Source organism: Rhamphochromis sp. 'chilingali' (assembly GCF_963969265.1).
Source record: "Rhamphochromis sp. 'chilingali' genome assembly, chromosome: 3".
Lineage (NCBI taxonomy): Eukaryota > Metazoa > Chordata > Actinopteri > Cichliformes > Cichlidae > Rhamphochromis > Rhamphochromis sp. 'chilingali'.
In genome coordinates this window covers 14,631,706-14,659,267 of record NC_137931.1, presented here as the reverse complement: position 1 = coordinate 14,659,267, position 27,562 = coordinate 14,631,706, and the positions used below count along the sequence as shown (strand labels likewise).

Here is a 27,562-nt window from a genome sequence, read left to right as displayed (position 1 = left end):
ATTCCTGAATCACAGCTTCCACAGCACAGGGGGCTCTTGGCACACAAGCATCTCGCTAATGAAAATATGTATTTACAAAGACAGCAGCAGCTGTGCATGCCAGCTCAAGTAGACAGTGTAGCAGTGCCAAGCTAAATGCAAACTGCAGCGCAAAACGAGTTCGTTTGTGTTGCTCTCAGTTCAAGCCCTTTACAGTTAAGAGTCATAGTGATTTACAGCAGTGGTCAGGAATTTACAGAATACCGAGGTCAATGTTATCTTCCAACAGCTGTGGTTCCAAGATTTTTAATCTTATGACCCTTTAGTACTGTCTACCAAATGTCTACTGAAAACCATTTGTCATTCTGTGCATGTGACCTTTAATTAATGATTTTCAGATTATTTTAATAGATATTTTGTTATGCCCAGAAAAGTGTTGACTTTAATTCAAAAGCCAAAGACAGTCTATGTTCTACACCTCACATTTTTTTAACAGTAACAAAAAAAATAAATAAAATGGGTCAGTTGAATTTTGTGAAAAAAATGGTTGACACAATGACTTCAGCAAACTTTTGTCATTCAAACCTAACATTAGGTTCACAGTTTACAAAAGCACTGGTTAAGAAAAACATACCCAAAAACAAACTGATAGAAGCAATATAAAACCACCCCATAAATTTCAATTTTCAAAACACTATACAGGAGTATTTGGAGCCACACATTTCCAGACAGCAGTCTTTTAATATTTAAGGTAAGGAATCAATGAGACACAAGTCTCACACTGTTAAAGTAATTTACAAAGAGTGTAAAACAAGGCAAGCAAAGCAAAAGAATAATATCCCCCCCCCCCAAAAAAAAAAAAAATCAATAAAGGTTTAGCAGAGGAGACTTTTATAACAGTGATGTATACAGTTGTAGCTAAATCAATACTACATTATGACATCTCTGCTGGCTGTGGTCAGAGATGCAACCAGACACATATTTGGCCACAGAAATAGCTAGCAGGCGTACATAACAAGAATTAAATGTTCTGTAGTTGATACACAGAAATGCAGAGAATTTTTCACCCCAGCACAGTCAGTGACTTGTGCACCAGAAGCTTTGCTAGAAAAACAATAATGAACAGCCACGATTACAAGTATTTGCAGAACTCAAGCAAACTGTTTCTTACACCATCACATTGTTCATAACCAAATTGCACAACGTTCATTATAGCTATGGATGCATGGGCATCCAACCAATGAACAGCAATAAATCTAATCACATCAAATCTAGGCTTAAAGATAAGATAATGTCCAAAACAAAGTCAGGGTTCAAAAACATTTTTTAAAGAAAAAAATAACCATCAGGTTTGGGAAACTGCAGGTATGTGCCAAGTAGGGATGGGTATCGTTTAGGTTTTATCCGATACCGGTGCCAAATCGGTACTTTTGAAACGGTGCCGGTGCTTAAACGGTGCTCGAACCGGTGCTTAAAGAATGGAGAACACAAACTTTGTCCAAAAACCTCTCATGTTCAGCTGGGGTTTTTTGTAAAAAGATAACAATGTGTGCCTTTTCTGCAGCTATGGGGCATATATGGCATCACTCTTGGCTGGAAGCAGTGCTTAAACAATGGAAAAAACACAAACTTTGTCCAAAAACCTCTCATGTTTAACTGTTTCCCACTTTTTCTTTGGTCATTTTAGCCTTTTTGGCCAGGGTGAAGCGAGTATCTGCCATCAAACAAGAAGACAGCCGCATGTAGCTATGTTTGCTAGTTCACCTTACATGCATTAATGTAATAACGTGGTTAGCCTACTCAACGTAAATTACACACGAACAACATGAAGCTACTCATGCAGAGAAGAACGGCTGCTGCTGCATCATCATCCTCATCATTTCTGCTACACTGGCAGGGCTAGGGGCCAGGACTCTATTCTTCGGGTTTTTGGGGGATGTTGCTCCGGGTCCGATAACTGGCAACCCACCCGACGTGCACGGTGTGAGGTCTCGCAGCAAGCTATCAAATACGGCGCATTTCTCGGCTTTTAAAAAAAACGCTATGCGTCGCCAGCTGTTTCATCGGATTCTTGGTGTTACCTCCTTTGACAGTATCACAGTATCAGCTTAAAGCACTTGTTGCAGGCTGCTGAGTTTGCATATTTTGCTGTGAAGTACAGGCAGACTTTTGACCGCTTCGCCTTGGACATTTTTAATCTGTAGCTCTGCTCTAACTGAACGTACGTACCTGGCCCCGCCTACTATCCTCGGAAACGTAAAATGATTGGCTAGAAGTGTATCACAGCTCAGGAAAAAAAAGCACCGAAATAAAGCACCGAAATGTGCGCTGCTTTTCGGTCTGGTTACTACCGTTTATGTCAGAACCGGTGCCATCATGGCACCGGACACCGGTACCCATCCCTAGTGCCAAGGTAACCAAACACTGTGTATGGATATGTTACATCTGTTTTTCTCACTGAATAATGGATAGGAGTTTTCATGTATGACTTATTTGGGTTCATTTCATGTATAATTGTTAACAGGAATGTATTTTATTCCAATGATAATGTAGCTAGTTACTTTAGGAAAGCTCAGCACACTATAGAACGGAAGCTCTCTCTATTAGGAATACATCTAACAGAACAACGGAGTCCAGTTAAACTGAACTTGTACTGCTTTGTACCTTCTCTATACTAACTGAAGACTCCAAAGCTGAAAAAGAAACACTGAAATTGCAAAAATCATCAATGTTCCTGGCAAACAAATTGGCAACCACTGATCATTTTCACACATCATTTGTTCATGGATTTGGTTTATTATGAAACAACACCTACTCAGGCAGGTGGCTCAGGAGTTAGAGCATGTCATCACTAGACAGGCGGTTCAATCCTTGAAAAAGTGCTTGTATGAATGTGTGTGTGAATGGTGTTTAAAGTACTTTGAGTAATCAAGTAAAAAAGCACTATATGAGAACCAGTCCATTTACCCATCTCCAGTCTTTATGCTACACAAACTACCATCTAGCTTCAGCTCCTTAGTTAATGAAGAGTCACAAGAGGTTTGCTGTTAGAATTATGAACAGCATTAATGGAGGAAAATTCACTGGTTACTTCAAAGGAGAGAATTCGTGTTAGAGCCAGTAGCTAGATATAAATTTAGGCATTTACTTCCAGAATTTACATAGACTGTTGTAAGTATACCTAAACTCTTTCACCACAGCAGGGCCATTGTGGCTACTACATTATTACTGCTGCTAAATGGAAACCTGACACCAAGATAGTGAACCTTGAACTATAGAGTAGCAGAAGACAACACTGTCAACTAAGCACAATAAAGAGTCAGTTGGAGTAGAGCCCCACCATCATCCCATCCTATAGTCAAGACTACTAAAAAGACATAAGCTCTGGATGATCCACCACACAGTCTGCTCCAGCCCCAGTTTTCAGCCCTGGACTCCTGGACATTTAAGATTCAGCTTTATCTGGTTTGCATAGGCAGCAACCTGCCCAGTCAACCTTTCTGACCTGCTCCCTGTTCCCTCAATATCCCAACCCCTTTAAATTCTGCAATAAATATTAATCTTTCTATATAACTCTAGCTTCCTATCTGTTTGTGTTGTCAGCTAATCCTCTTAGCTATGGGTCATCGGATAGGAGAGTGGTTATTAAAATATGTAACCAATAAGCACTGCAAGGCAACCAAGTGTAGCACAATTGTAGAGCTCAGCATTTCAAAAAAAGGGGTAAATATAACCCCTGGAAGGTTCGTGGTATAAATGATCCTTATCATTTGTAATGATCATTGTTGTGTTTTTTCATTTAGGTGTAAGCCATGGATCAGAGACGGCAGTGATTTCTTTTAGTAGTTAGACATTTATTTAAAAATACCAAGGGCGTCCAATTTAAACCCACGGTGGTTCTACTGTTCTAGGATCCAAGTGTACAAGTTAGCAAAGTGGTAGAAGGCTTCCAGTTCTTAGGCACAACAGTCACGCTTCACTGGCCACAGACTTTCAGGACCTCTGTGCTGCCTGGAGGGGAAAAACGTTATTTTAATTCGAATTAACTTAAAAACAGAGTCCAAAGTTCTCTCTCCACCCTATCCAATTTTTCAGCTCACCTGTCTAGCTGACTCCAGTAGAGATGCTGACTCAGCCTGGCCCATCTGTTGCACCATCCTGTAGAGAGCACCTTCTTTGTTTTGCAGCAGGGTAAAGGGGTGGTCGAATTCCTGGATGGTCCCACTCTCCAGAACCTTAAAAATAGACAAATGTCCTCTTCACCAATAACGGTAAACTTACAGTCCTTTAAAAGCTAGCATGTGAAAAATATATAAAGACTGACACGCTACACAGCAATAATAATGAACTCAAATTAGTTTGAAAATGGTGCTACATCTCAAAAACTACTTTGGAAAATATATCTATAAATTGGGACGATCCTGATTGTAATCTTTACCAATATCAGTTATTTCATGGGCCCAGAACTTTAAATCCATTCACTGTGACTGATTCGTCTGTTATCCAGACATGTAACAGTCCTCTGCAGTCCTTTTTTAAACTGACAACCTGCTAAGGATGAGCCAAACAGGAACCTGGCCAGTGCATGATCGCTTTCACGATCATTAGGCATGGGTACTGATTGACAAAATGCATTTCCCACCCCTATGAAAACTGATTAACACACTGTCAGACTGAAAATGGACAGCTAAAGTTAAAATTTAAAGATCCTCAAGGTGTTCCTGAGAGATAATATGATTATAAAACATGGTTGATTGAAATTAAATTAAACTGCACTGAGACAGAAGAGATGACTCACAAGTATGCGGTCACTGTCTATAATGGTGTTGAGGCGATGCGCGATAGTGATCACTGTGCATTCTTTGAACTTGTCTCGTATGGTTTTCTGGATCAGCTCGTCTGTCCTGTAATCACAGCAACAACCAAAACACAGTAGAAACATATGGGAGAGGTGTGCTGAGAAAACTAGTGGATGTGTAATGACATTTCTGTGTATGCTTTATATGTGCTGGCAATGTGTTTGGAGGACCTCGGGTCCACGTTAGCTGTGGCTTCATCGATGATGAGGATGCGGTTCTTCCTCAGGACTGCTCTGGCCAGGCACAGCAGCTGCCTCTGGCCCATGCTGAAGTTGGAGCCTGACTCAGCCAGGACAGTCTCCAGCTTCCCAGGCAGCTCCTCCACCACAGACTTCATCTGTACCTGCAGTGAACATGGAGAGGAGAAACCTGTAGCTGGTCTGTGGGCAGTAACGACAAATCTGGGTGTGCTAATTAAATACTAGCCTCTTCCAGAGCTTTCCACAGGTCTTCATCAGTGTGCTGGTTGAAAGGGTCCAAGTTCTTCCTCACACTGTCAGTAAAGAGAACTGGGTCCTGGGGAGCAGAGGGGAGAGAAGTCAGGGAGAAAAATCAGTAGACTCTGCTACGTCATTAATTCTATGTACCGGATATGGATTTGGAAACGACACGCAGTATCGTATGACTTTGAAAATCTGTGTTTTGAGTTTAATTTACTGAAAATAAATGATATAGCAGTTTCAATTAATAGAAGAATAACAGAAATGGATAGCATTATTGTAACAGTGAGATTGTAACTACGTATTTCTTCAGGCAGTTGAAGTGTCATCTGATGTTGTACCTGAGGAATGATGGACATCTTCTGGCGCAGGTCATGTAGGCCAATCTCAGAGGTCACAATACCGTCGATGTAGATCTTTCCCTGGGGCTCTGCCAGGCGAAACAGAGCCGAGACCAGAGAGCTTTTCCCCGCTCCTGTTCTACCCACAATACCAACCTGACCCACAGGACACAAAACATCAACAGCTGATCATCACTCAGACCCCAACCAGCTGTTCTCCACAAACCGATGTGTCACCTTCTCTTTGGGTTGAAACGTGGCGTTGATGTCTTTGAGGACCGGTGGTCCATCCTTGCTATAAAAGAAGTTCACTCGATCAAAGGTTATCATTCCTTGGCTCGGCCAATCAGGGGGAGGACGCTTCTGAGTTTCTAAGGGTGCTTCACTCTTTAGCTCAGTGTACTCCACCACCCTCTCCACTGATGTCATCTGAAAAAATCACGAGCTACCTTCAGCAGGTCATAACAGCATGTCATGTGAATATCTGATAACAGAAGAAAAAAGCCTTAAATTTAAATGTCACTCTGTTTTTACCATGTTCTCCACCTCGGCACTTTGTCTCACTGTCCACTGGAAGTTTCCCATCAGTGTCACAGCATAGGTAAGAACCAGGCCTACCTCTCCAGCCACCAGCCCTAATAAATTTAAGAAGGAAAAAAAACAGACCACGTGAGTTTGTTCTTCTAAACCTATTTAACAAAGTGTTGAATTGGCCAGTGTGCTGCCAGTTTAGCTTTTGTAGCTTTAGCTTGGACTCTGGTATTGCAGTCAGTAACACATTGCCATCTTTACATAATTTTTAGTCAAATCGTTTTGTAACTGCAAAAGTACAAGATCATTGTGCAAAGAAAGTGACACTAGTAAGAGACATGAAAGCAAAAGACATATATTCACTGAGATGGTTCTACCTTCATAATATTGGGAGTGATCCTGAATATTACTTGAGCTTTATAGCAAGACGAGTAAAGAAAAACCCTTTTACCCAGTGGATCATTTTTCTCTGTTTTATTTAAACCACAAAAGAGAAACTAAAACTGCATGCAGATAACAGATCTCAAATTACATGCATCATTTGCAAGTTCTCCAATCATCAGGAGTCTAAGGAGCTTGGAAAGAAAAGCGTCTGGACTTCTTTAAATTTCCTTGAAGATGTTTCACCTCTCATCCAAGAAGCTTCTTCAGTTCTAAGAGTAATTGGTGGAGAGTCCCAGATTTTAAGCCCTATCTGAGTGTTCCCCCAAGAGGGACATGGACCCCCTATTGATCCTCTACCTAATCACACGAGCCAAGGTGTGAAAACAGGTGTGGGTCACAATCAACCAAGGTTTTGTGTGAACCCACTGTTAAGCCTAGCCCGACCCTAATCAGGAGCTTTAATTAACTAATTAATTAAAAAAAAAAAAAAAGCAAAGCCAGTAACGTAACACCGTAAATAAGACAGGACTGAGACCTTGGTAAAAATCATGCGATGCCACACAATTGCTCTGAATCAAGATAGGAACAGAATTAATCAGTATTTGAGATTATTGAAGGAGAGTTGAATGAATGGACTGTTGCAGATGATTTTTGCAGATGATGTGGTTCTGTTGGCTTCATCGGGTGGGGGCCTCCAGCTCGCACTGGAACGGTTCGCAGCCGAGTGTGAAGCAGTGGGAATGAGGATCAGCACCTCCAAATCTGAGGCCATGGTTCTCAGCCGGAAAAGGGTGGAGTGTCCACTCCGGGTCGGGGATGAGTTCCTGCCCCAAGTGGAGGAGTTCAAGTATCTCGGGGTCTTGTTCGCGAGTGATGGGAGAAGGGAGCCGGAGATCGACAGACGGATTGGGGCTGCAGCTGCAGTAATGCAGACGCTGCACCGGTCCGTCGTGGTGAAGAGGGAGCTGAGTGTAAAAGCGAAGCTCTCAATTTACCGGTCGATCTACGTCCCTACCCTCACCTATGGCCACGAGCTGTGGGTAGTGACCGAAAGAACGAGATCGCGGATACAAGCAGCAGAAATGAGCTTCCTCCGAAGGGTGGCTGGCCTCTCCCTCAGAGTAGAGCAGCTGCTGCTCCACATCGAAAGGAGCCAGCTGAGGTGGTTCGGGCATCTGACAAGGATGCCCCCTGGGCGCCTCCTGGGTGAGGTGTTCCAGGCATGTCCCACCGGGAGGAGGCCCCGGGGCAGACCCAGGACACGCTGGAGAGATTATATCTCTCGGCTGGCCTGGGAACGCCTTGGTATTCCCCCGGATAAGCTGGAGGAGGTGGCTGGGGAGAGGGAGGTCTGGGCCTCTTTGCTTAGGCTGCTGCCCCCGCGACCCGGCCCCAGACAAAGCGGATGAAGATGGATGGATGGATGGACGTTGTTAATTCTTTACCATCTCTGAGTAATATCAAGCCAAATGCTGTGAGGGTAATAAATATGGAGCAAATGCTGTCGAGGCGTAGTGCAAACCAGCGGGAGGTCATCAGGAACAAAAACCAGGCCTCTGAAACAAAAGAGCAGAAAAAAACCTGAGACTGAATTACTCAAATTTGAACTTGAGTCAACAATACTCCATCAGCATTTTACAGCTCAGGGGTACAAAACTGCAAAGGCAGACTTATTTTTTGTATCTGGATTACTACAGGGCAAGTAATAGACTTGGTTTGTCGTTCAATTTCTTATTTGTCTTCTTTTTGCTTCGTTAAGCAGATACATCATACATTGAAACCCTGACTGCAGTGGCCTGGGTTCAAGTCTTCACCATTTTGCTGCATGTCTTTCAAAAATGCACCATAGTAAAGTTGTCTCACAGAATTTTTGGACTTAACACTGAAAATTAATCAGTCACTTTACAAATTCCAGTCAGCCTGGAAAGTGTAAATGTTTATTCTCAAAGAGTAAACCTGAGTGAAGGTCCTGATGGGCATCAAAGTCTTTCTTTAACTTCTCTTCTGATCTGGAAGCTCTGATTGTAGAAAGACCATTAAGGGAAGAGGACAGGTGTGAGAGAACTGGACTCCGAGCTGTAGAAAGGGCAAAATGAAAAGACTACTTTTGCTGGCCCTTTCAGATTATTTTTTCCCCCAAAACAAATTATATAAATAATAAATCAACATACTTGTTGACTCAAGGCGTTTGATATCACGTGAGGTACGAAGGTACAAGCTCCTCAAATACAGAAAGATTAACAGGAGAGGCACAACAGGGATGAGGATGAGAGGAATAACTGAGGCTGCCACCGCGATAACGCCAACATTCTGTAAAAATAACTTAAAAAAAACATCATATAATGAAAAATAATGAAAACACTGAAAGATCTTGTTAAGTCAAAATAAAGAAAACATGGACCAAGGTAATGAGTGCTACACCTTCTAATCATTTAAGTAATAGTGGCAACTGTCAGTTCATGAAATTTCTTCCCTCCTAGATATTCCACATTCAGCTTTAAGTGGAGCCATTTAGCAACCACAGCATGAAGTTGCAGAGTTACAGAGTGGGGTCACTCTGCTGAGGCACATAGCGCGTTTAAAAAACTACCAGTGCTCAAAAAGCATACAAAAACTCTATGCTGGAAGTCCCAAAAACGTGATTATGTTCATCTGGACGTAGTGTTTTCAGTGGGAGAAACCTCCGGCAGAACCAGGCTCAGGGAGGGGCGGGGCCATCTCCCGTGACCGGTTGGGGTGGGAGAAGGAAAACAGGATAAAAGACATGCTGTGGAAGAGAGCCAGAGATACCTCCCCAACCTTATAAACAGCACATTTGTACAATGACTGAAACCAGCCCAATGAATGAACAATGGGCTGTGGGGTCAGTTCCTTGATTGTTAATATGCAAATTGCCATGACCATTGATCAACAATTACTGATCAAAGCCCATTGATCAAGGGCATGGGTAAAATTCACAGAGAGTTGGGGTATGGCTGCAATCACAGCATTGTAAGTTGGTGAAAGATGTACCCTTAGGCCCCCTCCTCGATTCAGAGATGGTCTTTCCCTTTTCACGTAAATGGCCTCCTTGACTCCACGCTCAAACCAGCGTTCCTCCCTATCCAGGATGTGTAATCCTCATAAACTTGGGGAAACCTGCAGTCAGTCCAGACTGAAGAAGTCACTTGGATGAGTGATGAAACGTTTCTCCCACAAAATGCTATGTCAAGATGAACAGAATCAATTTTTTGGGATTTCCTTACATGGATGATTGAGCATGTATGCTTGAAGGTTCATAGCATGGGTTTCTGTGGACAAGCAGCTCCTGTAAATGTAACATGGTGTAGGTGGCACAGTATTTTTGTCTACATATGTATATAATTTATGGTAGTCTTTACTTGATAGAAGTCCACAAAGGTGATAGGTAGCACGGAGTCCATTTGGCTGACATCTTTGGAAAACCTGTTGAGTATTCTTCCTACAATGCAGACACAGTTTTAATTAACAGGACTATGTTGTTAAAGGGCAGAATGTCAACTTGAAAATATTCTGTGTTATAAGTGGATGTGAGGCCTGCAGTTCAGACTTTAGGAGTTTCTGGCTAATGTGTGTGATTGCTTATTGAAAATGGTTTAAAAATGAAATTAAAAATGAAATTAAACCAAATCTGTGAGCAGAATGTGAGAAAATAACAGCTTTAAAGTTATGTCCTAGATGTTTATGCAATCTATACAGAGATCTCAACTAAAGTAAGCAGGCTAACATGTTAATACCAGCCTTAAAAGCTTTCAGTGTCTCCGGTGTTATTGGATAGTTAGCAAGATTTAATTCTGCGGTTTGTCTTTTAAACATTGGGGATTGATACCTACGAATTTTCCAGTGAAACACTGCCCCAATTGGTGACAGTTTTGATTTATTTTTGAATTAGAGTTGTAGAGGCTAAGCCTACGCTTGAAGCCACTGAGGTGGTCGTTAACGGGGGTGACGCGATGTCACTGGTATGCATGAATTAAGTTCACAGTCCAATAAATCCAGCAGTATGTATCTTGTCCTTTTTGGTCTTTATTCTGTATCGCCTTAGCATAACAGCGCAACGATCACAAACTGTTTGCCTTCTCAATGACACACCTGACGCCGATTACGTGCGTCTACCTTAAATACCTTTACATTACATAATCAAAACAGAAAAAGGTGACCTCTAGTGACCACATAAGGTATTAACCCAAGAATGGCTCCTACACCCCGGCCCCTAATTGTGTGGATGCCTTAATAGGCATCCACACTATTGAGATCCTGTTTCTCTTTCTTCTTTATTGTGTGGATGCCTTAATAGGCATCCACACTATTGAGTTCCTGTTTCTCTTTATTGTGTGGATGCTTTAAGCATCCACACTATTGAGTTCCTGTTTCTCTTTATTCTTTATACTTTATTGTGTGGATGCTTTAAGCATCCACACTATTGAGTTCCTGTTTCTCTTTATTGTGTGGATGCTTTAAGCATCCACACTATTGAGTTCCTGTTTCTCTTTATTCTTTATTATTATTATTGTGTGGATGCTTTAAGCATCCACACTATTGAGTTCCTGTTTCTCTTTATTCTTTATACTTTATTATTCCAGTTGCTTCCGTACACTTTTTGGCACTTAACTACTTCCACAATTTTCAGCCGATTTTCACCGTTCAAATTTTAAACTATTCTGCTATTTCTGCTAATGATCGCTATGATTTTTGCTATTTTTTGCTATTATACTTTTTAAAATATTCCACTTTTTTCCTTTAATTTGTCCCATTGAAATGAATGGAAAACTTCCAAAATTCTGCTAAATTTTGCTTGTTTTTGAAACTTAAATATTTCCTCATACTTTCGCCTAGAAAAACCATTCAAACTTTAAAATGTTCACAAATTATTGGGCTATTCATGTATGATTCAGCTTTTTCAAATCTTTTACCGTTTTACTTTTATGCCTCTTAAAGTTTTCAGTTGCAAAATTGTGATTTTTCACAAAATACATGCGTTGTTATGGTTGCTATGCTCTTGGCTTCCAGTGTGTCACTGAAGGTTTTGCAATTTTCACTTCATGTCCGAACAACTTCTTGCTACTTGCTCAATTTTCACTCAACTTCCACAAATTATACATCAAAACGTAGGTATTTTTGCTGGCTTTCAGAAAATGTCACTATCATTGTTGTGGGATTTATAGAATTTTGGCAAATCTCCTCAGACCAACACAAGGTCTCAAAACTCTCCATATAAAGTCAATGGAGAGCTTGTTCAAAATCATCGCTGGATTTCTGTAATGAGAGGCATATTCGAATCGTCATATCTCCTTAACGAAGCGACTTTAAGACATGAGGCTTGTCCCCGAATATCTTCAGACACCCCTGACGCTCACAATTCAAGAATTTCTTTCTCACCTATTACCGTTCTGAAATGAGTTGGACTTGTTTGAGGGTAGGAAATTCGTCCGTCGCTCAGATTTCTTCAGATTTCAAACTGTGGAAATGAACCACTTTTTTCTCTCGTCATAACTTTTTGTTGGATTTCCACAGAGACCTGAAAATTTCTATGACTGTTCACCAAAGCCTGCTGTCTCTTACGGTGAAAGAATGATATCGATACTCCAAATAGATTTAGAGTTAGAAAGCGTTGTTTGAGGGCAAGTCAAGGCAGTTTTTGCTTCGCTCTGCTCAGTTATGGTGCATTAGAAGTCAAATATCTTTAATAATTCATATTTTAATGATAAATTGTTAACACTGGAAGATTCCCCCATCTCTTCTGAACAAAACGGTGTAAGAATGACCGCTCTAGCCCCTACGGTTAGGAAATTATGGTCATTTGTTTGAGGGGAGTCCTCACTATGAGAAATAGGCTGCAATAATCCTGTGCCTCTCTGTCCTGCGTGTGTAAAAAGATGCACCTGTTTTGGCGGGAAAACGTAAACAGCCACTCTGATTGGTGGATTTAAATTCGGCAGCTCTCTCCCTCTGTGTGTGTGTGTGTGTGTGTGTGTGTGTGTGTGTGTGTGTGTTTAGTGGGAGAGAGAGGACCCTGCCCTTATTTGGCAGCATGTCATTGTAGGATTTAAATTGAATATAGTTAGACTGGTTGACTGGATTAGAGCCTGTGTTTGTGTGTTCCTCTGTGCATTTCTGTTTCAATATGCCTCCATATTTGTCATTTTGTAAGTTATTACTATTCTGCTAAATCATAGTATTTCTGGTACTTTTCGGTACTTGTGCTAAATACAGTATTTCTGCTAAATCATACTATTTCTGCTTTTCATAAGATTTGTGACTAATATAGTATTTCTGCTAAATTATAGTATTTATTCTTTTTATAGGATTTGTGCCTAACATAGTATTTCTGCTAAATTATAGTATTTCTGCTTTTTATACTATTTGTGCCTAATATAGTATTTCTGCTTTTTATAGGATTTGTGCTTAATATAGTATTTCTGCTTTTTATAGTATTTGTACCTAATATAGTATTTCTGCTTTTTATACTATTTGTGCCTAATATAGTATTTCTGCTAAATTATAGTATTTCTGCTTTTTATAGTATTTGTGCGAAAACATAGTATTTCTACTAAATGTAGTATTTATGCTTAATCATAGTATTTCTATATATATATCTGCCAGGTCCCCAGGCAGCCAATCCTCTCTGAGGACTGAGACATTCAAATTTTCAAATCAGGGCCTGCACGGCTTCCCAGCCAATCATATATGTGTCCTGAGGCATTCAAATTTGCATATTGGGGCCTTCATGGCTTCTAAGCCAGCCAATCATATCAGGGCTGAGGAATTCAAATCCACAAATCAGGGCCTGCATGGCTTCCCAGCCAGCCAATCACATATGTGGTCTCAGGCATACAAATTTGCATATTGGGGAATTCGTGGCTTCTAAGTCAATAAGTCATCCATGTCATATATCTCTAAAAATTCATATTTTAATGATAAATTGTCAACACTTGAAGATTCCCCAATCACTTCTGAACAAAACGGTGTAAGAATGACTGCTCTAGCCCCTACGGTTAGGAAATTATGGTCATTTGTTTGAGGGGAGTCCTCACTATGAGAAATAGACTGCAATAATCCTGTGCCTCTCTGTGCTGCGTGTGTAAAAAGAAGCACCTGTTTTGGCGGGAAAACGTAAACAGCCACTCTGATTGGTGGATTTAAATTCGGCAGCTCTCTCCCTCTGTGTGTGTGTGTGTGTGTGTGTGTGTGTGTTTGTGTTTAGTGGGAGAGAGAGGACCCTGCCCTTATTTGGCAGCATGTCATTGTAGGATTTAAATTGAATATAGTTAGACTGGTTGACTGAATTGGATCTTGTGTGTGTGTCTCTCTGTGCATGTGTGTTTCCTCATGTGTACATATTTGTAATTGTGTGGCTGTCATAAATTTTTTTTCAGATTTTTGTCATTTAACAAGTATATTTGAGGGACCCTCAGCATGTTCAGCATTTTTTCAGCTGTCCATTTTGCTTTTCCAATTTTTCTGTTTAACTTATTACTATTGTGCTAAATCATACTATTTCTGCTATTTTATAAGATTTGTGCTTAATATAGTATTTCTGCTTTTATAGGATTTGTGCTTAATATAGTATTTCTGCTTTTTATAAGATTTGTGCTTAATATAGTATTTCTGCTAAATTTAGTATTTCTGATTAATTATAGTTTTTCTACTAAATCATAGTACAGTATTTCTGCTTTTTATAGGATTTGTGCTTAATATAGTATTTCTGCTAAATTATAGTATTTCTGCCAAATTATAATATTTGTGCTAAAACATAGTCTTAATTTAAAATTACAATATTCATAGTTCATCACAGTGTCTCTGGTAAATCACAATATTTCTGCTCTGTTGTACTATTTTTCTAAATCATAGTGTTTCTGTAATGTTTAAGTATTTTTGGCTAAATATATTCTTTCTGTTATCTTATACTATTTCTCCTAAATTCTTGTATTTTTGAGAAGTTATCATGTTTCTGGTAAGTTACAATATTTCTGCTAAATTCTGCTATGCTATTGTATCTCTGCCAAGTATTATGTTTCCTCTAAGATATTGCAGTTCTGCTAAGTTATTCCATTTTAGCAAACTTCTTTTGCTTCTGCAAAGTTTTTACAATTTCTGCAACTTTTCAGCTTTTTCAGCTACTTTTTGCATACAGCTTCAGCTTTAAGCATCCACACTGCATTTTCGCAGGAAATGCAAATTTTTCTAGTTATTATTATTCTTCAAGTTGCTCATTTTTTGTCCTTTAACTACTTCCACAATTTTTGTGCTATTTTCACCGTTCAAATTTTAAACTATTCTGCTATTTCTGCTAATTTGCGCTATGATTTTTGCTATTTTTTGCTATTATACTTTTTAAAATATTAAGCTTTTTTCCTTTAATTTGTCCCATTGAAATGAATGGAAAACTTCCAAAATTCTGCTAAATTTTGCTTGTTTTTGAAACTTAACTACTTCCTCATACTTTCGCCTAGAAAAACCATTCAAACTTTAAAATGTTCACAAATTATTGGGCTATTCATGTATGATTCAGCTTTTTCAAATCTTTTACCATTTTACTTTTATGCCTCTTAAAGTTTTCAGTTGCACAATTGTGATTTTTCACAAAATACATGCGTTGTTATGGTTGCTATGCTCTTGGCTTCCAGTGTGTCACTGAAGGTTTTGCAATTTTCACTTCATGTCCGAACAACTTCTTGCTACTTGCTCAATTTTCACTCAACTTCCACAAATTATACATCAAAACGTAGGTATTTTTGCTGGCTTTCAGAAAATGTCACTATCATTGTTGTGGGATTTATAGAATTTTGGCAAATCTCCTCAGACCAACACAAGGTCTCAAAACTCTCCATATAAAGTCAATGGAGAGCTTGTTCAAAATCATCGCTGCATTTCTGTAATGAGAGGCATATTCGAATCGTCATATCTCCTTAACGAAGCGACTTTAAGACATGAGGCTTGTCCCCGAATATCTTCAGACACTCCTGACGCTCACAATTCAAGAATTTCTTTCTCACCTATTACCGTTCTGAAATGAGTTGGACTTGTTTGAGGGTAGGAAATTCGTCCGTCGCTCAGATTTCTTCAGATTTCAAACTGTGGAAATGAACCACTTTTTTCTCTCGTCATAACTTTTTGTTGGATTTCCACAGAGACCTGAAAATTTCTATGACTGTTCACCAAAGCCTGCTGTCTCTTACGGTGAAAGAATGATATCGATACTCCAAATAGATTTAGAGTTAGAAAGCGTTGTTTGAGGGCAAGTCAAGGCAGTTTTTGCTTCGCTCTGCTCAGTTATGGTGCATTAGAAGTCAAATATCTTTAATAATTCATATTTTAATGATAAATTGTAAACACTGGAATATTCCCCCATCTCTTCTGAACAAAACGGTGTAAGAATGACCGCTCTAGCCCCTACGGTTAGGAAATTATGGTCATTTGTTTGAGGGGAGTCCTCACTATGAGAAATAGGCTGCAATAATCCTGTGCCTCTCTGTCCTGCGTGTGTAAAAAGATGCACCTGTTTTGGCGGGAAAACGTAAACAGCCACTCTGATTGGTGGATTTAAATTCGGCAGCTCTCTCCCTCTGTGTGTGTGTGTGTGTGTGTGTTTAGTGGGAGAGAGAGGACCCTGCCCTTATTTGGCAGCATGTCATTGTAGGATTTAAATTGAATATAGTTAGACTGGTTGACTGGATTAGAGCCTGTGTTTGTGTGTCCTTCTGTGCATTTGTGTTTCAATATGCCTCCATATTTGTAATTTTGTAAGTTATTACTATTCGGCTAAATCATAGTATTTCTGCTTTTCATAAGATTTGTGCCCAATATAGTATTTCTGCTAAATTATAGTATTTGTTCTTTTTATAGGATTTGTGCCTAACATAGTATTTCTGCTAAATTATAGTATTTCTGCTTTTTATACTATTTGTGCTTAATATACTATTTCTGCTTTTATAGGATTTGTGCTTAATATAGTATTTCTGCTTTTTATAAGATTTGTGCTTAATATAGTATTTCTGCTAAATGTAGTATTTATGCTTAATCATATTATTTCTGCTTTTCATAGGATTTGTGCTTAATATAGTATTTCTGCTAAATTTAGTATTTCTGATTAATTATAGTTTTTCTACTAAATCATAGTACAGTATTTCTGCTTTTTATGGGATTTGTGCTAAAACAAAGTATTTCTACTAAATGTAGTATTTATGCTTAATCATACCATTTCTGCTTTTTATAGGATTTGTGCTTAATATAGTATTTCTGCTAAATTATAGTATTTCTGCCAAATTATAATATTTGTGCTAAAACATAGTCTCAATTTAAAATTACAATATTCATAGTTCATCACAGTGTCTCTGGTAAATCACAATATTTCTGCTCTGTTGTACTATTTTTCTAAATCATAGTGTTTCTGTAATGTTTAAGTATTTTTGGCTAAATATATTCTTTCTGTTATCTTATACTATTTCTCCTAAATTCTTGTATTTTTGAGAAGTTATCATGTTTCTGGTAAGTTACAATATTTCTGCTAAATTCTGCTATGCTATTGTATCTCTGCCAAGTATTATGTTTCCTCTAAGATATTGCAGTTCTGCTAAGTTATTCCATTTTAGCAAACTTCTTTTGCTTCTGCAAAGTTTTTACAATTTCTGCAACTTTTCAGCTTTTTCAGCTACTTTTTGCATACAGCCTCAGCTTTAAGCATCCACACTGCATTTTCGCAGGAAATGCAAATTTTTCTAGTTATTATTCTAGTTGCTTCCGTACACTTTTTGGCACTTAACTACTTCCACAATTTTCAGCCGATTTTCACCGTTCAAATTTTAAACTATTCTGCTATTTCTGCTAATTTACGCTATGATTTTTGCTATTTTTAACTATTATACTTTTTAAAATATTCCACTTTTTTCCTTTAATTTGTCCCATTGAAATGAATGGGAAACTTCTGCAATTCTGCTAAAATTTGCTTGTTTTTGAAACTTAACTACTTCCTCATATTTTCACCTAGAACAACCATTCAAATTTTAAAATGTTCACAAATTATTGGGCTATTCAGGTATGATTCAGCTTTTTCAAATCTTCTACTGTTTTACTTTTATGCCTCTTAAAGTTTTGAGTTGCAAAATTGTGATTTTTCACAAAATACATGCGTTGTTATGGTTGCTATGCTCTTGGCTTCCAGTGTGTCACTGAAGGTTTTGCAGTCTTCTCTTCATGTCCGAACAACTGTTTGCTACTTGCTCAATTTTCACTCAACTTCCACAAATTATACATCAAAACGTAGGTATTTTTGCTGGCTTTCAGGAAATGTCACTATCATTGTTGTGGGATTTATAGAATTTTCGCAAATCTCCTCAGACTAACACAAGGTCAGAAAACTCTCCATATAAAGTCAATGGAGAGCTTGTTCAAAATCACCGCTGGATTTCTGTAATGAGAGGCATATTCGAATCGTCATATCTCCTTAACGAAGCAAAGTTAAGACATGAGGCTTGTCCCCGAATATCTTCAGACACCCCTGACGCTCACAATTCAAGAATTTCTTTCTCACCTATTACCGTTCTGAAATGAGTTGGACTTGTTTGAGGGTAGGAAATTCGTCCTTCGCTCAGATTTCTTCAGATTTCAAACTGTGGAAATGAACCACTTTTTTCTCTCGTCATAACTTTTTGTTGGATTTCCACAGAGACCTGAAAATTTCCATGATTGTTCACCAAAGCCTGCTGTCTCTTACGGTGAAAGAATGATATCGATACTCCAAATAGATTTCGAGTTAGAAAGCGTTGTTTGAGGGCAAGTCAAGGCAGTTTTTGCTTCGCTCTACTCAGTTATGGTGCATTACAAGTCAAATATCTTTAATAATTCATATTTTAATGATAAATTGTAAACACTGGAAGATTCCCCCATCTCTTCTGAACAAAACGGTGTAAGAATGACCGCTCTAGCCCCTACGGTTTGGAAATTATGGTCATTTGTTTGAGGGGAGTCCTCACTATGAGAAATAGGCTGCAATAATCCTGTGCCTCTCTGTGCTGCATGTGTAAAAAGAGGCACATGTTTTGGCGGGAAAAAGTACACAGGCTCTCTGATTGGTGGATTCAAATTCAGCAGCTCCCAGGCTGACCTAGAAACTTACTTCTCTCTCCCTGTGCATTTTTTTGCTGATTTTTTCATTTAACAAGTATATTTGAGGGACCCTCAGCATGTTCAGCATTTTTTCAGCTGTCCATTTTGCTTTTCCAATTTTTCTGTTTAACTTATTACTATTGTGCTAAATAATACTATTTCTGCTATTTTATAAGATTTGTGCCTAATATAGTATTTCTGCTAAATTACAATATTTCTGCTTTTTATACTATTTGTGCTAAAACATAGTATTTCTACTAAATGTAGTATTTATGCTTAATCATACTATTTCTGCTTTTTATGGGATTTGTGCCTAATATAGTATTTCTGCTTTTTATAGGATTTTTGCTCAAACATAGTATTTCTACTAAATGTAGTGTTTATGCTTAATCATCCTATTTCTGCTTTTTATAGGATTTGTGCTTAATATAGTATTTCTGCTAAATTATAGTATTTCTGCTTTTTATAGTATTTGTGCTAAAACATAGTATTTCTACTAAATGTAGTATTTATGCTTAATCATAGTATTTCTATATATTTCTGCCAGGTCCCCAGGCAGCCAATCCTCTGTGAGGACTGAGAAATTCAAATTTTCAAATCAGGGCCTGCACGGCTTCCCAGCCAATCATATATGTGTCCTGAGGCATTCAAATTTGCATATTGGGGCCTTCATGGCTTCTAAGCCAGCCAATCATATCTGAGGGCTGAGGAATTCAAATCCACAAATCAGGGCCTGCACGGCTTCCCAGCCAGCCAATCATATATGTGGTCTCAGGCATTCATATTTGCATATTGGGGAATTCGTGGCTTCTAAGTCAACAAGTCATCCATGTCATATATCTCTAAAAATTCACATTTTAATGATAAATTGTTAACACTGGAAGATTCCCCCATCTCTTCTGAACAAAACAGTGTAAGAATGACCGCTCTAGCCCCTACGGTTAGGAAATTATGGTCATTTGTTTGAGGGGAGTCCTCACTATGAGAAATAGGCTGCAATAATCCTGTGCCTCTCTGTGCTGCTGCGTGTGTAAAAAGATGCACCTGTTTTGGCGGGAAAACGTAAACAGCCACTCTGATTGGTGGATTTAAATTCGGCAGCTCTCTCCCTCTGTGTGTGTGTGTGTGTGTGTGTGTGTGTGTGTGTGTGTGTGTGTTTAGTGGGAGAGAGAGGACCCTGCCCTTATTTGGCAGCATGTCATTGTAGGATTTAAATTGAATATAGTTAGACTGGTTGACTGGATTAGAGCCTGTGTTTGTGTGTCCCTCTGTGCATTTGTGTTTCAATAAGTTATTACTATTCTGCTAAATCATAGTATTTCTGGTACTTTTCGGTACTTGTGCTAAATACAGTATTTCTGCTAAATCATACTATTTCTGCTTTTCATAGGATTTATGCCTAATATAGTATTTCTGCTAAATTATAGTATTTCTGCTTTTTATAGGATTTGTGCTTAATATAGTATTTCTGCTAAATTATAGTTTTTCTTCTTTTTATAATATTTGTGCTAAAACATAGTATTTCTACTAAATGTAGTATTTATGCTTAATCATAGTATTTCTATATATTTCTGCCAGGTCCCCAGGCAGCCAATCCTCTGTGAGGACTGAGACATTCAAATTTTCAAATCAGGGTCTGCACAGTTTCCCAGCCAATCAAATAAGTGTCCTGAGGCATTCAAATTTGCATATTGGGGCCTTCGTGGCTTCTAAGCCAGCCAATCATATCTGAGGGCTGAGGAATTCAAATCCACAAATCAGGGCCTGCACGGCTTCCCAGCCAGCCAATCACATATGTGGTCTCAGGCATTCAAATTTGCATATTGGGGAATTCGTGGCTTCTAAGTCAACAAGTCATCCATGTCATATATCTCTAAAAATTCATATTTTAATATTAAATTGTCAACACTTGAAGATTCCCCCATCTCTTCTGAACAAAACGGTGTAAGAATGACCGTTCTAGCCCCTACGGTTAGGAAATTACGGTCATTTGTTTGAGGGGAGTCGTCATTATGAGAAATAGACTGCAAAAATCCTGTGTCTCTCTGTGCTGCTGCGTGTGTAAACAGATGCACCTGTTTTGGTGGGGAAAAGTGCACAGCCTCTCTGATTGGTGGATTCAAATTCACCAGCTCCCAGGCTGACCTAGAAACTTACTTCTCTCTCCCTGTGTGTGTGTGTGTGTGTGTGTGTGTGTGTGTGTGTGTGTGTGTGTGTGTGTGTGTGTGTGTGAGACAGAGAGAGAGAGAGAGAGAGAGAGAGAGAGAGAGAAAGGCTTTTAATGGGATGATCTCATTCTAAGATTTAAATTCAATATATTTAGACTGGTTGACTGAATTGGATCTTGTGTGTGGGTCTCTCTGTGCATGTGTGTTTCCTCATGTGTACATATTTTTGATTGTGTGGCTGTAATAAATTTTTTTGCAGATTTTTGTCATTTAACAAGTATATTTGAGGGACCCTCAGCATGTTCAGCATTTTTTCAGCTGTCCATTTTGCTTTTCCAATTTTTCTGTTTAACTTATTACTATTGTGCTAAATCATACTATTTCTGCTATTTTATAAGATTTGTGCTTAATATACTATTTCTGCTTTTATAGGATTTGTGCTTAATATAGTATTTCTGCTAAATGTAGTATTTATGCTTAATCATACTATTTCTGCTTTTTATAGTATTTGTGCTTAATATAGTATTTCTGCTAAATTTAGTATTTCTGATTAATTATAGTTTTTCTACTAAATCATAGTACAGTATTTCTGCTTTTTATGGGATTTGTGCTAAAACAAAGTATTTCTACTAAATGTAGTATTTGTGCTTAATCATACCATTTCTGCTTTTTATAGGATTTGTGCTTAATATAGTATTTCTGCTAAATTATAGTATTTCTGCCAAATTATAATATTTGTGCTAAAACATAGTCTCAATTTAAAATTACAATATTCATAGTTCATCACAGTGTCTCTGGTAAATCACAATATTTCTGCTCTGTTGTACTATTTTTCTAAATCATAGTGTTTCTGTAATGTTTAAGTATTTTTGGCTAAATATAGTCTTTCTGTTATCTTATAGTATTTCTCCTAAATTCTTGTATTTTTGAGAAGTTATGTTTCTGGTAAGTTACAATATTTCTGCTAAGTTCTGCTATGCTATTGTATTTCTGCCAAGTATTATGTTTCCTCTAAGATATTGCAGTTCTGCTAAATTATTACATTTTAGCAATGTTCCTTTGCTTCTGCAAAGTTTTTACAATTTCTGCAACTTTTCAGCTTTTTCAGCTACTTTTTGCATACAGCTTCAGCTTTAAGCATCCACACAGCATTTTCGCAGGAAATGCAAATTTTTCTAGTTCTTTATACTTTATTATTCCAGTTGCTTCCGTACACTTTTTGGCACTTAACTACTTCCACAATTTTCAGCCGATTTTCACCGTTCAAATTTTAAACTATTCTGCTATTTCTGCTAATGATCGCTATGACTTTTGCTATTTTTTGCTATTATACTTTTTAAAATATTCCACTTTTTTCCTTTAATTTGTCCCATTGAAATGAATGGGAAACTTCCAAAATTCTGCTAAATTTTGCTTGTTTTTGAAACTTAACTACTTCCTCATACTTTCACCTAGAACAACCATTCAAACTTTAAAATGTTCACAAATTATTGGGCTATTCATGTATGATTCAGCTTTTTCAAATCTTTTACCATTTTACTTTTATGCCTCTTAAAGTTTTGAGTTGCACAATTGTGATTTTTCACAAAATACATGCGTTGTTATGGTTGCTATGCTCTTGGCTTCCAGTGTGTCACTGAAGGTTTTGCAATTTTCACTTCATGTCCGAACAACTTCTTGCTACTTGCTCAATTTTCACTCAACTTCCACAAATTATACATCAAAACGTAGGTATTTTTGCTGGCTTTCAGAAAATGTCACTATCATTGTTGTGGGATTTATAGAATTTTGGCAAATCTCCTCAGACCAACACAAGGTCAGAAAACTCTCCATACAAAGTCAATGGAGAGCTTGTTCAAAATCATCGCTGGCTTTCTGTAATGAGAGGCATATTCGAATCGTCATATCTCCTTAACGAAGCAAAGTTAAGACATGAGGCTTGTCCCCGAATATCTTCAGACACCCCTGACGCTCACAATTCAAGAATTTCTTTCTCACCTATTACCGTTCTGAAATGAGTTGGACTTGTTTGAGGGTAGGAAATTCGTCCTTCGCTCAGATTTCTTCAGATTTCAAACTGTGGAAATGAACCACTTTTTTCTCTCGTCATAACTTTTTGTTGGATTTCCACAGAGACCTGAAAATTTCCATGATTGTTCACCAAAGCCTGCTGTCTCTTACGGTGAAAGAATGATATCGATACTCCAAATAGATTTCAAGTCACAAAGCGTTGTTTGAGGGCAAGTCAAGGCAGTTTTTGCTTCGCTCTACTCAGTTATGGTGCATTACAAGTCAAATATCTTTAATAATTCATATTTTAATGATAAATTGTAAACACTGGAAGATTCCCCCATCTCTTCTGAACAAAACGGTGTAAGAATGACCGCTCTAGCCCCTACGGTTTGGAAATTATGGTCATTTGTTTGAGGGGAGTCGTCACTATGAGAAATAGGCTGCAATAATCCTGTGCCTCTCTGTGCTGCGTGTGTAAAAAGAGGCACATGTTTTGGCGGGAAAAAGTACACAGGCTCTCTGATTGGTGGATTCAAATTCAGCAGCTCCCAGGCTGACCTAGAAACTTACTTCTCTCTCCCTGTGCATTTTTTTGCTGATTTTTTCATTTAACAAGTATATTTGAGGGACCCTCAGCATGTTCAGCATTTTTTCAGCTGTCCATTTTGCTTTTCCAATTTTTCTGTTTAACTTATTACTATTGTGCTAAATCATACTGTTTCTGCTATTTTATAAGATTTGTGCTTAATATAGTATTTCTGCTTTTTATAGGATTTGTGCTTAATATAGTATTTCTGCTTTTTATAGAATTTGTGCTTAATATAGTATTTCTGCTTTTTATAGAATTTGTGCTTAATATGGCATTTCTGCTTTTTATAGGATTTGTGCTTAATATAGTATTTCTGCTAAATTATAGTATTTCTGCTTTTTATAGTATTTGTGCTAAAACATAGTATTTCTACTAAATGTAGTATTTATGCTTAATCATAGTATTTCTATATATTTCTGCCAGGTCCCCAGGCAGCCAATCCTCTGTGAGGACTGAGAAATTCAAATTTTCAAATCAGGGCCTGCACGGCTTCCCAGCCAATCATATATGTGTCCTGAGGCATTCAAATTTGCATATTGGGGCCTTCATGGCTTCTAAGCCAGCCAATCATATCTGAGGGCTGAGGAATTCAAATCCACAAATCAGGGCCTGCACAGCTTCCCAGCCAGCCAATCATGTATGTGGGCTCCAGGTATTCAAATTTGCATATTGGGGAATTCGTGGCTTCTAAGTCAACAAGTCATCCATGTCATATATCTCTAAAAATTCATATTTTAATGATAAATTGTCAACACTTGAAGATTCCCCCATCTCTTCTGAACAAAACGGTGTAAGAATGACCGCTCTAGCCCCTATGGTTAGGAAATTATGGTCATTTGTTTGAGGGGAATCCTCACTATGTGAAATAAACTGAAAGAAGCAGGTCTATGTCTCTGTGCTGCGTGTGTAAAACAGATGCACCTGTTTTGGCGGGAAAACGTAAACAGCCTCTCTGATTGGTGGATTCAAATTCAGCAGCTCCCAGGCTGACCTAGAAACTTAGTCCTCTCTCCCTGTGTGTGTGTGTGTGTGTGTGTGTGTGTGTGTGTGTGTGTGTTTAGTGGGAGAGAGAGGACCCTGCCCTTATTTGACAGCATGTCATTGTAGGATTTAAATTGAACATAGTTAGACTGGTTGACTGGATTAGAGCCTGTGTTTGTGTGTCCCTCTGTGCATTTGTGTTTCAATAAGTTATTACTATTCTGCTAAATCATAGTGTTTCTGGTACTTTTCGGTACTTGTGCTAAATACAGTATTTCTGCTAAATCATAGTATTTCTGGTACTTTTCGGTACTTGTGCTAAATACAGTATTTCTGCTTTTCATAGGATTTATGCCTAATATAGTATTTCTGCTAAATTATAGTATTTCTGCTTTTTATAGGATTTGTGCCTAACATAGTATTTCTGCTAAATTATAGTATTTCTGCTTTTTATACTATTTGTTCTAAATTATAGTATTTCTGCTTTTTATAGGATTTGTGCTTAATATAGTATTTCTGCTAAATTATAGTTTTTCTTCTTTTTATAGTATTTGTGCTAAAACATAGTATTTCTACTAAATGTAGTATTTATGCTTAATAATAGTATTTCTATATATTTCTGCCAGGTCCCCAGGCAGCCAATCCTCTGTGAGGACTGAGACATTCAAATTTTCAAATCAGGGCCTGCACAGTTTCCCAGCCAATCAAATAAGTGTCCTGAGGCATTCAAATTTGCATATTGGGGCCTTCGTGGCTTCTAAGCCAGCCAATCATATCTGAGGGCTGAGGAATTCAAATCCACAAATCAGGGCCTGCACGGCTTCCCAGCCAGCCAATCACATATGTGGTCTCAGGCATTCAAATTTGCATATTGGGGAATTCGTGGCTTCTAAGTCAACAAGTCATCCATGTCATATATCTCTAAAAATTCATATTTTAATATTAAATTGTCAACACTTGAAGATTCCCCCATCTCTTCTGAACAAAACGGTGTAAGAATGACCGTTCTAGCCCCTACGGTTAGGAAATTACGGTCATTTGTTTGAGGGGAGTCGTCACTATGAGAAATAGACTGCAAAAATCCTGTGTCTCTCTGTGCTGCTGCGTGTGTAAACAGATGCACCTGTTTTGGTGGGGAAAAGTGCACAGCCTCTCTGATTGGTGGATTCAAATTCACCAGCTCCCAGGCTGACCTAGAAACTTACTTCTCTCTCCCTGTGTGTGTGTGTGTGTGTGTGTGTGTGTGTGTGTGTGTGTGTGTGTGTGTGTGTGTGTGTGTGTGTGTGTGTGTGACAGAGAGAGAGAGAGAGAGAGAGAAAGGCTTTTAATGGGATGATCTCATTCTAAGATTTAAATTCAATATATTTAGACTGGTTGACTGAATTGGATCTTGTGTGTGGGTCTCTCTGTGCATGTGTGTTTCCTCATGTGTACATATTTGTGATTGTGTGGCTGTAATAAATTTTTTTGCAGATTTTTGTCATTTAACAAGTATATTTGAGGGACCCTCAGCATGTTCAGCATTTTTTCAGCTGTCCATTTTGCTTTTCCAATTTTTCTGTTTAACTTATTACTATTGTGCTAAATCATACTGTTTCTGCTATTTTATAAGATTTGTGCTTAATATAGTATTTCTGCTAAATGTAGTATTTATGCTTAATCATACTATTTCTGCTTTTCATAGTATTTGTGCTTAATATAGTATTTCTGCTAAATTTAGTATTTCTGATTAATTATAGTTTTTCTACTAAATCATAGTACAGTATTTCTGCTTTTTATGGGATTTGTGCTAAAACAAAGTATTTCTACTAAATGTAGTATTTGTGCTTAATCATACCATTTCTGCTTTTTATAGGATTTGTGCTTAATATAGTATTTCTGCTAAATTATAGTATTTCTGCCAAATTATAATATTTGTGCTAAAACATAGTCTCAATTTAAAATTACAATATTCATAGTTCATCACAGTGTCTCTGGTAAATCACAATATTTCTGCTCTGTTGTACTATTTTTCTAAATCATAGTGTTTCTGTAATGTTTAAGTATTTTTGGCTAAATATATTCTTTCTGTTATCTTATACTATTTCTCCTAAATTCTTGTATTTTTGAGAAGTTATCATGTTTCTGGTAAGTTACAATATTTCTGCTAAATTCTGCTATGCTATTGTATTTCTGCCAAGTATTATGTTTCCTCTAAGATATTGCAGTTCTGCTAAGTTATTCCATTTTAGCAAACTTCTTTTGCTTCTGCAAAGTTTTTACAATTTCTGCAACTTTTCAGCTTTTTCAGCTACTTTTTGCATACAGCTTCAGCTTTAAGCATCCACACTGCATTTTCGCAGGAAATGCAAATTTTTCTAGTTCTAGTTGCTTCCGTACACTTTTCGCCGTAGAACTACTTCCACAATTTTCAGCCGATTTTCACCGTTCAAATTTTAAACTATTCAGCTATTTTTGCTCTTTCCGGCTATATCTTTTGCTATTTTTAACTATTATACTTTTTAAAATATTCCACTTTTTTCCTTTAATTTGTCCCATTGAAATGAATGGGAAACTTCTGCAATTCTGCTAAATTTTGCTTGTTTTTGAAACTTAACTACTTCCTCATATTTTCACCTAGAACAACCATTCAAATTTTAAAATGTTCACAAATTATTGGGCTATTCAGGTATGATTCAGCTTTTTCAAATCTTCTACTGTTTTACTTTTATGCCTCTTAAAGTTTTGAGTTGCAAAATTGTGATTTTTCACAAAATACATGCGTTGTTATGGTTGCTATGCTCTTGGCTTCCAGTGTGTCACTGAAGGTTTTGCAGTCTTCTCTTCATGTCCGAACAACTTCTTGCTACTTGCTCAATTTTCACTCAACTTCCACAAATTATACATCAAAACGTAAGTATTTTTGCTGGCTTTCAGAAAATGTCACTATCATTGTTGTGGGATTTATAGAATTTTTGCAAATCTCCTCAGACTAACACAAGGTCAGAAAACTCTCCATATAAAGTGAATGGAGAGCTTGTTCAAAATCACTGCTGGATTTCTGTAATGAGAGGCATATTCGAATCGTCATATCTCCTTAACGAAGCAAAGTTAAGACATGAGGCTTGTCCCCGAATATCTTCAGACACCCCTGACGCTCACAATTCAAGAATTT

General features: G+C 37.9%; 1 protein-coding gene across 1 annotated transcript in view; it reads right to left on the bottom strand.

Annotated features, from left to right (window-relative positions):
- Window positions 1–846: 846 nt before the first annotated feature.
- LOC308393916 (ATP-binding cassette sub-family C member 4-like) overlaps window positions 847–27,562 on the bottom strand; it is a 75,274-nt gene continuing 48,558 nt past the window's right edge. The window contains exons 20-31 of the mRNA XM_080877970.1: window positions 9,915–9,994; window positions 8,706–8,856; window positions 8,491–8,610; window positions 7,980–8,090; window positions 6,154–6,254; window positions 5,857–6,048; window positions 5,620–5,775; window positions 5,265–5,354; window positions 5,009–5,181; window positions 4,778–4,883; window positions 4,080–4,214; window positions 847–3,990 (exon numbers count right to left, since the gene is read on the bottom strand). Of these exons, the coding sequence (XP_080734096.1) occupies window positions 3,973–3,990; window positions 4,080–4,214; window positions 4,778–4,883; window positions 5,009–5,181; window positions 5,265–5,354; window positions 5,620–5,775; window positions 5,857–6,048; window positions 6,154–6,254; window positions 7,980–8,090; window positions 8,491–8,610; window positions 8,706–8,856; window positions 9,915–9,994 (1,433 nt within the window). The 3' untranslated portion in view covers window positions 847–3,972. The remainder of the gene's footprint in view (window positions 3,991–4,079; window positions 4,215–4,777; window positions 4,884–5,008; window positions 5,182–5,264; window positions 5,355–5,619; window positions 5,776–5,856; window positions 6,049–6,153; window positions 6,255–7,979; window positions 8,091–8,490; window positions 8,611–8,705; window positions 8,857–9,914; window positions 9,995–27,562) is intronic.